Source organism: Sceloporus occidentalis, unplaced genomic scaffold (assembly GCF_023333645.1).
Source record: "Sceloporus occidentalis isolate IW3139 unplaced genomic scaffold, rSceOcc1.0.p SCAF_279, whole genome shotgun sequence".
NCBI lineage: Eukaryota > Metazoa > Chordata > Lepidosauria > Squamata > Phrynosomatidae > Sceloporus > Sceloporus occidentalis.
This window is the reverse complement of record NW_028317259.1, coordinates 742,746-752,270: the sequence shown is the minus strand read 5'-3', so window position 1 is coordinate 752,270 and position 9,525 is coordinate 742,746. Positions and strand designations below refer to the sequence as shown.

Genomic DNA, 9,525 nt, shown 5'->3' with positions numbered 1-9,525 from the left:
CTCAAATGTCTGCGGAGAGGAACACATGCCGCGTGGGAGAGGGCTTGGCGGAAAACCTAACATTAAAAGAAGATCTATTTAAAAAAAAAAAAAAAAAATTCAATTTAAAATCATTTATTTATTAGACCAGGTGGTCCAGATAGGGTCTTTCTTACCGATTACAAGAAATATATATAATATAATAAAAATCTAACTTTATCTGATTCCTTTTTATTTTATGATAAATGAATAAACCCCTATATTACGGAACCATGATATTTTTTTCCTCCCCAAAATACTTGGCGCCTCTTCATTTGTAAAACACGTAGCCGCTGCTATCTGGTCCCTTCTTGCATTTCCTGATGAAGGCAGGTCTCTTTAGCGCGTTCCTTCAGAGGAGAGACTTGGGTGTTTATTATATAAATTTAATTTTTCTCCTTTCCCTTTATCCTTATTCTCCCCCCCCCCTCCAAACATGCCGACGGTGCGTTTTACACGCTTCCTGTTTTTCTTTCGGCATGGGGTCCGGCTTATGGTTAACCTGAGGTTTTATAAAGCGTGGTTCCTCTCTCCCTTTTTTGGCCAAGTGGACTTTTGGATTTCCGGCGGTCGGTTCACCCCGCATCCCAACGACTCTCTGCCCGTAAAAAAAAAAAACAAAAAAAAACAAATCACGCGTAGAAAAAACCCATTGGCCAAAAAAGAAAAAAATGATTAATGTTACTTATGAAGTTTGTAAGATTGGAGTCCACTTTTCCCCCCACTTTGCCCAACTACGCGAGCTTCGACCGGCCGCTTAGATCTTGTCCTTCGGTCACCTTGGGGATGGCGGAGTGTTACCGGAATTGCGGCGATCAAACCGCTGGATAAGTACAGGTTGCCCATCCCCGGGGTCCAATAACGTCTCCACGTGGAAGAAAAGAGCCCTTTGTGTGAAGCTGTGTAGTGTTTCTGTACGGAGACGCACACGGCATGTCCTGTTACTCCTCACATGATCCCAGATCACAAACAGATTTTGAAGTCTTCTAATGAAGAACATTCTATTCCCAAGGAAGTTCTTTAACCCGTTGTGCGTACGGAACTTAAAGATAAGTCAAGACTTTTGGGTTTCTATCAACTTTCTCCTGGTGGATCCGGGGTTATTCGCCAACCTTCTTCATCCGGTGCTTAATATTTGTTGAGATGCTGGTTTCCCCGAAACGTCCTGCATCTCCTAGTCTTTACGGCTATTGATCGGCACGAGCCGGAGGTCTCTTTGCTGGAGTCAGGAAGGATTTTGTTTTGTTTTTCTCCAAGAAACGGAATCGCCAAGTGCTGGTTGGTGGCTTTTTTTTTTTTTTTTTTTCTACCGTCTTCCTGCGGGTCAATATAAAGGACGGAGGATGCGGACTTGCCGCGGTAGAAGAAGTCACCTTTACCACCTTGAATCTTGAAACATCTCCAGACTTGTACTTTTCGTTTTTGAGTTTGCAGCATATTGTGGTTACTTTGTGATAAAAATAGTCAAATCTCCTTGAAGTGGAACATTTTTGTGGGATGATCAGCACGCTGATGATTATCCGCAAACCATTCACATGGCCCGATTTGAGGACTTATCATGGCGCCACCGGTTTCCGCGGCGCTTCTTACCGTCCCTACATTCAAAGGTTCTGACAAAATTAGAACCGACCGACTAAGACGAACCGATACATTAGGTGAAGAGGGCTCGGCTCATAAGCTTACGATCTAGAGGACTATAGGGTTTCATAGGAGGGAGAACTTGGCCCGTGTAGACCGACCATTGTCCTCTCTGCCTGGAAGCTCACGCTTCTTTTCCCGTGCCACGTCCGTAAACTTAATTTAAATGTTTTGGGATTAGGTTTTTAGAACTTTAATACATTGGTCGCTGATTTTAGGCTTTTGAGCGTTTAGGAAACGAGGCCCCGATCCATTTCTCGCCCCGTGACGCGCGCTCCGTTTCCGTGCCGGCCTCCACCGCTCGTTGAGAATCCGGTCCTTGTTGTGGCTCTTCCGACATAAAGCCTAACCTGTGCGTTTTGCTCCGAGTTATACTCGTTGGCCGAGTCGGTGGGGAACGTGTCTGCAAGGATGTGTCTCCCCGACGGAGGAGGGGATGGGACGCTTCTCCCCCCCATCCACCCCTTGCTCCTGGAAGGAATGCGCGAGAGAGAGGGCTGCTCTCCCTGCCCTTATAAGAAAAGGGGCTTTGTGTGGGATGCTGTGACCTCACGTAGGAGCTATTTGGTGAGTGCCGAGGATGGAAGGAGCCGTGAGCTGGCAGATGGCTTCACGCCACAGACTCACATGTCTGTAGTAGCTTAACGTGGTGAGGAGACAGGCTGGGACCTGTTCTACATGGGAAGCCTCGTCTGTTATTCTTACGGCCTCCGAGACGGTACTTCAGGAGACGGCTGCGCTTAACAAACATGAGGTCTTTAGTAGCGTCTGGCCCGGTAGCTCCGACCCTTCATCATGCGCAGGTGTGGCAGCCCTAGAGTTTCCATGAGTTGCTTTATTCACATGCTAAAGGCGAGACGGAATGGGGGGGGGGGGGGGCGCTTGACTACCAGCTGGCAACGCTTAAATATAAACATTTATCATCAGAACATGGCCCCATTTTTTTGGATGAATCTGTGCTGTTTTTTACTTTCGTTAATTATTAAAATAAAATATATAACATTTCTGGTTAAACGCATACATTCTACGATCCTCTAACACGTGAACATACGTGTGTGTAACCTACACGCTTCCTTTATCTTTTCAGGGTTTGCCTTTCCCGACTGGGCCTACAAGCCGGAGTCCAGCCCGGGATCCCGACAGATCCAGCTCTGGCATTTCATTCTGGAGCTGCTGCGGAAAGAGGAGTATCACGATGTCATCGCCTGGCAGGGGGACTACGGGGAGTTCGTCATCAAGGACCCCGACGAGGTGGCGCGGCTGTGGGGGGTCCGGAAATGCAAACCGCAGATGAACTACGACAAGCTGAGCCGGGCACTCAGGTGAGCGAGGGCTGCTACGACTGTTTGGGGTAAATCCCCTCCTGACGTGTCGCTTGTGCAAACAATGAGTTTCATGGTCTTTACCTTCGTTATTAATCGGGTCCAAATAAAATCTGGTGCCCCATCTACGGAAATAATATTTTGGGTTGGCGAGTCGTTCGTCCGCGTTAATCCCCTTTTAAGGCTCGCGTCTCTCTGCCACCCCATGGTATTAGTATCTTATCTCTCCAGCCATTGTCGGCAAATTCTTTTCCCGTGTCCCGCTTCATTCCTGTTGCTATCGACAGCTCCTTGAGTCGGTTACGTCGGTTTAGAATTCTTTACATTTTGATTACTCCAAAGAAGAAGAGATCTGGTGCAAAATTTGAAAAGTAGCCTTATCACCATAGCAACCAATAGAATGCTCCAATCAACAGGGACCATTTCTTGCTTTGGTGATTAAATCCACCATTTTTGCACCAGAGTTACTTTTATGCATAAGAAACATAGTGTCCACGGTAACGAGTGGCGCTTAACGACAGTTTCACGGTGGCCCGGGTTGGAAGGGGTTAAGTTTCGCCTGTGCGGTGTATTTAAAGCTCGTACCTGCCCCGGGAGGGGTATGTGTGTTAATTATAAGGTCCTGGTTTTCCCCTGAACACCTGGGTGTGCGCAAAAGACGGCTTGTTTGGCAAGAGACGATCAACAGGTCCCGGGTAGTAAAAAAATAAAATAAAAATACACTAGGTGAGATTAAAGAGCCAGACCATAAGAAGCCCCCCCCCCACCCCCTGTACCTTAACTGCCACAGCTAAAGAATTTCCAGGTGTTTCCCGAAAAGAGCGAGGAATAAAATAACATGTTTGCAATGCGTTAACCCTTTAGTCTCCGAGGGGCACCCTGCATCACAGACATGGGGCGATTAACCATGAAAAGGGCGCCTCGAGAAGTTTTTAGAGGTGGTTGTATCGTTATAGCAACCGGCGGACTTTTCCCAGTAAGCAGGAAGATTTCATTGGTTGCCATGGGGATAAAATCACTTTTTTTTTCATTCTGTAACAAGCATCACTATTTCTATATAATGGATAACCTATAATATAAAAGCCTAACAATGAACTCGGCTGGGCAGCTGAGCTTACACTCTATTCCTGATCTTTTTTTTTTTTCCTCCCCTACCAAGGTATTATTATAACAAGCGGATCCTCCACAAAACCAAAGGCAAGCGATTCACTTACAAGTTCAACTTCAACAAACTGGTGCTAGTCAACTACCCGTTTATAGACATGAGCATGGCAGGTAAGTCCATCTCCGGAGCGCTGACGGCGAAAGGGGGGCATCTGTTTGTAAGATACCCCTGTTTGGGGGAGGAGGAGGGGGGGGGCAACATTTCTTTAGCTATTTATATTCCGAGTCAATCAGGTGCAAATTTTCCTGTTTATTTAGCGCTCCAGAAGTCCTTGGGAAGAGACGTAAATAAATGTTCCCAAGTGTAGTAGAACGCGTTGTTTCCAGTGGGCGTCTGTAATTGGCTGGGTTTCCAGTTTTTTTTCTTTTTTAAATTATTATTATTATTATTATTCCTAAGATTATGGATTTGCATGGTATTCACTGCCAGAGCCGTCTGACGCGTTTCACCCCAAAAACCAATCGTTTTAAAACGCGTCGGGCCGCTTGGAACTTTCCCATGCGAGGACGCCCGTGCCGTCATTATTTTGTTTTTCTCGTGAATCGTGAGTGTGCGTGACCCGTTTGTTTTTCTCCCCTTTCTCAATTTTTAGGAGGGCCGGTCCCTCAGAGCGCTCCACCTGTTCCTTCAGGAGGTACCCACTTCCGCTTCCCACCCTGCACCCCCTCGGACGTCCTCTCTCCCAACGAGGATCTGCGCTCTCCCACGCTCTTCTCTTCCGTGGCAAGGCGCTTGGCTCGCGGCTCAGTCAGCGACTGCAGTGATGGCACGTCCGCCAACTCAGAGGTGGAAGAGAGTCTTAACGAGGAACATCACCGCAGGGGCCCTGGGCCGGATATCCCAGCGTTCAGAGGGCCGCCCCTCCCCCGCCTCCCCCACGAGAGCATCTTCAGGGTATATCCTCGACCACGAGTACCAGAACCACTCAGCCCATTCCCAGTATCTCCAATGGGTGCACCAACTGGCCTGCTCCCTCCACAGCTTTCTCCAGCTCTACCCATGACGCCCAACCATATGAACTACACACCCTCACCCACCCTGAGCCCCATGTACCCCGGGGGCAGCCACTTCTCCTTCAACCCCGAAGACATGAAGCGCTACCTCCAGGCGCACACGCAGAGCGTGTATAACTACCACCTCAGCCCGAGGGCGTTCCTACACTACCCGAGTATCGTGGTGCCTCAGCCGCATCGTCCCGACAAGCCCCTGCATCTGCCCCCTGAAGAGCCACCCTTCAAATTTAAACTCCAGCCCCCTCCGCTCGGCAGAAAGCAGCGGGAGCGACCCATGGACATTGGGTCATCCGCCGCCTCCTCGTCTTCCATTGTCCCTCAAATCAAGGTGGAGCCCATATCCGACGCGGAGGAGGAAGACGAGGAGGAGCTGATGGTGGAGGTGACGGACATCAGCGAGGAGGAAGAAGACGAGGAGGTGTTTAAAACCCCTACCGCTCCGGAACAGAAGCCCCTACCTTCCCCGCTGCCCAACAGGGATGAGGAGCCTCTTAGCGCCGGACCAGAGACGGGAAGGTGCATCCCGCTCAAGTTGCGCTTCAAGCGCCGATGGAGTGAAGACCAGCGCCTGGAGGCCGAGGGCGCGGGAGAGGATTCTGACAAAAAGGTGCGAGGTAACCAGGAAGAGCCGAGTCTCCCTCCTCAGCCGGGCGGCGTTCCCTGCAGAAGGGTGAGCGCTGACCTACAACGCGCCACAGAGGAACTATCGCTAGAGAACCGCGATTCCCAATGAGGCTCGCGCCGCGCGTTCACAGAACAATTTCACGTCTCCGGCGCCGCGAGAAGAACCAAACCTCTTAAACCCCGCCCCAAAGCGCCCCCCCCCCCGCCGCGGTTCTCCTATCACAAGGCTGGGAAAATCATGTTTTTTTTATTTTATTTTTTTGGTCGAAATCCTTTAAGTTTTTGCATCAAAGTTGTGAAAACTATTGAATTTGCTGTAGAAAGGCTTTTTATTGTTAACAGAGGACGACTGCTTTAAACGATCTCGATTGGTTGGCTGTTTTTAACCCCATCTTAGTACATATGTAAATATTTCATCTTCTCTCCTCGATTTAGGAGCGGAGAAGTTTTACTTGCCGCGCGATTTTTTTTTTTTTTGTGCGTTATGGTTTGGCAAAAAAACAAACAAAAAAAAAAAAACATCCAAAGTAATCCTGTTTTATTTTTTTATTATATTTTTTTTTCCTGCTCATACTGGTCTAAGACTGGTACTTACTCAGGTTTATTGGGGAGCAAAACCCCGTTCTTTCACCCCGGGCATGCTTCCCCCCCCCCCCGTTTGCATTAATCAACTTGACCCCCTTACCACCTGCCACCTCAGGACTTCTATTTAGGGGCTCAACCATTTCACTGTCAAGGGGGAGACAAGACTGATCTACGACACTATATATAAAAAAACCTCATGAATCGGGCAGGACTGCTGCGTTATTATTCCCTTGCGTTGCCTTACGACAGTGGTTTTCTGTGTTTAAAAAAAAATAAAAAATTCTCATGCCCCATTTAAATACAAATGTTTTGCTTATTTTTCTCGGTTCCCAACAAGTCACTTTTTTTATATATATATTATAAGAGAAGAAAAAAAGTTTTTCAGTATAGGGTTTTTTGGTTTTTTTTTAAACAGCCTATTTTAAAGTTTAAAAAAATAAAAACTAAAACAGAAAACAATATATAATTGCATAATCTATACAGATTTCTGTCCCATATTTGAAGACATTATGGGCCTTTTGGAACCTTTTTAATACACCCCCCCCCTTCCAACTAACCAATGAAATACAGAGGATCCTCATGTCTGCAGGGAGGCCCCGCCCCCTCCGTCCGGTGTCGGTGTTCTCTCGGTGGATGGTGCTGGGTTTGCGGAGCGGTAACGTAAACGTCTGGTAGCGTTTGTTTGCCTTGAATAATCTGACGTACACAAAGGTGCCTTATTGAGACGACCTGCAGCCCCCCGAATGTCACCCCGGCTCTGTCTGAGCGGGCGGCCCAATTTATCAATGAGATGTCCTGTGGTTGGGCAAGAGGGGATTTGGGGTCACTCCCAATGGATAATGAAAGGGTTAAGTGAATGTAAGCCCAGTGGGAATAGAAAGCCGGTGCTTTCCCGTATTTTTAACGTAAAATTCTATAAGGTCCGGACTTCTGCGTTTTGCTCGGAATCATGAGAGTCGCCGCTCTTGGTAGCCCCCAAAGTCAAAAGCATTATTTTCTTTATTTTTATCTTTTTTTTTTTTTTTAATAGACATCATTAACCCATTTGCTGCCAAAGGCTTCCAGCACCAGCCCCGCAATTCCTCAGGATATTTAACCCCTCGTAGGAACTGGAACCCCTTTTTTGAGCTTGGGTTGCGGGATTTCTATTAGGAAAGCGTCCCGGGGCAGAGAGCTGCTGGACCCTCAGCGTAAAAAGGGGCTCTCGGGATCAGACTCAACCAGCAGAGCGGGTGGAGGGGACGTGCAGGGACGAGGGGGAGCGTCACACTCTGGGACGGGTAAAATTGTCAGGTTTAACCTCAATATGTAAAAAAAAAAAAAAGTCCGTTCCCCTGAATACACAGATTGTAAATATATTTAGCAAAAGTCTGTTCACATTTAAGAATGTATATCTTAAACAATAAAAGACTGAAATTTCGGCTGTTACCGAAACTGTTCTCTCCGTCTCTTTAAAACGATGACGTTTGTGTTGGTTTTGGGGCAGAAACATTGAAAATCCTTTCTTTTTATTTTAACCGGGGGGGCGGGATATTTAGATGAAATATCTTATCGCTTGGTATATGGGTGCCGGGCCTGGGGCTTCACAACTAAGTCCATTCCCGGAGGAGTTGATACTAAGGAGCGAGTGTCAGATGGGCCGGGTAACACGCTAGCATAACATGTTCATGCAAACGTTTACCGGATGCCCTGTCCTGGGGAGGACGAACCCGGCAGCAGCGATTCAGCCGCACGGTGCGGCCCCCCGCATCTTCAACGTGAAATATTCATCTGGGTTTAGGACCTGGTCTAGCGAGATGTCCGTATTTAATGCAGCGCCCGGTGCTTGGAGAAGGGATAAATAATATACAGATATATTGGATACAAACTCAGCGCTGTCTGTGCCCGTCCTGATCACGTGTAGTCACATCTCCTACAGAACATACAAGCCCGTCCTGAGCATGTGGAGTGAGCAGTCTGAGCCGTCCTGAGTGTGTGGAGTGAGCAGTCTGAGCCGTCCTGAGTGTGTGGAGTGAGCAGTCCGAGTCCGTCCTGAGTGTGTGGAGTGAGCAGTCCAAAGCCGTCCTGAGAGCGCGGAGTGAGCAGTCCGAGTCCTTCTTGAGAGCGCGGAGTGAGCAGTCGTTAGACGCGTGCCTCGCAGTCTGCCGGTCCTGGTTAATCGCGTGTCTTTCGGTGCCACGTGGCCGTACCCCCAGAGCGCGGCTCCTTTCTGACCTCCCTTAACCCTCGCCGCAGACACCCCCGCTGATCCCAAGGCTGCTATCCCCGCAGGGCTCGGGGCTTATGCAATAATTACAGCATGCGCGTCTCCGGCTCGCCCGCAAGGGAATACGTCCTCTCCTGCCACAACAATGCAGCCGAAAGGAGCCTGCGCTGCATGCGTGCGTTAACTCTTTCATGGCTATGTATTCTAACACACGCACACGCGAACAACACGCTTCCTGGCCGTCCCTAAAGCCGCTGCCATCTTTTATTAGTTACATTCCTTCTGAAAATGTGAGTTATACCCCCAGTCCTGTCCTTCGATGGTTAAGTCGGCAAATTTGCCCCTAATGGAACCTGGTACCTCTGCTGGGGGGGTCCTCAAAGACGAATTATAAGAACACTATCGGCCCCGCAGGAAACCCCATAATAAGATACCCCGGGGGCTTCTAAATGAGCCGGCCCTGAGAGACTCAATATTAACCCATTAATAGCCCGTCGCGAAGATTCTATGCAGTGACTCACCAATCCGTTACCCAAATGGCTCTGATACCCGTCGTCATGGAAACCTTGACTTGTCATTATTTAAAGATACACTTAATGGAGTCACCTGCATTCAAGCAGGGATATCAACCATAACATACTAGGAGCAAAAGCACCAATAAGGAGTCTTATATATGATCACAGCGGGGAGAATAGGAAAGAGTCGGACTCCACATGGTGTGACCCCAAGAATCTGCCCCTTCACCCTGAGATTGAGGCAACAACCCTGATAGATCCCAGGCATGAATGAGAGGGGTATAATAAGACTTGGGGTCCTCCCCTAGCTCCCCCTGCATCTGATGTCTCCGAATGACGGCATCGTTATAAATAACTGATTTTGGTGACATTTTTAAACCCAAAGAACTCACAATCTGACCGCAGAGACTCTTCAGGGACCCCGGCTCCGTCGTGACGT

At 48.4% G+C, this 9,525-nt stretch overlaps 1 protein-coding gene across 1 annotated transcript; it reads left to right on the top strand.

Annotated features, from left to right (window-relative positions):
• The first annotated feature begins 2,751 nt into the window (after positions 1–2,751).
• Positions 2,752–5,889, top strand: LOC149275589 (ETS domain-containing transcription factor ERF-like). The gene is made up of 3 exons (XM_089504575.1): positions 2,752–2,978; positions 4,138–4,253; positions 4,736–5,889. Exons 1-3 carry the CDS (start codon positions 2,947–2,949, stop codon positions 5,887–5,889), a joined length of 1,302 nt encoding a protein of 433 aa, XP_089360701.1. The 5' UTR covers positions 2,752–2,946.
• The last annotated feature ends 3,636 nt before the right edge of the window (positions 5,890–9,525 follow it).

Excerpts from the sequence above, each read along its gene's own strand:
- LOC149275589 (XM_089504575.1), top strand. The coding sequence starts at position 2,947 with ATGAACTACGACAAGCTGAGCCGGGCACTCAG. Across the intron at positions 2,979-4,137 it reads AAGCTGAGCCGGGCACTCAG|GTATTATTATAACAAGCGGA; the intron begins GTGAGCGAGGGC and ends TCCCCTACCAAG. Across the intron at positions 4,254-4,735 it reads TATAGACATGAGCATGGCAG|GAGGGCCGGTCCCTCAGAGC; the intron begins GTAAGTCCATCT and ends CTCAATTTTTAG.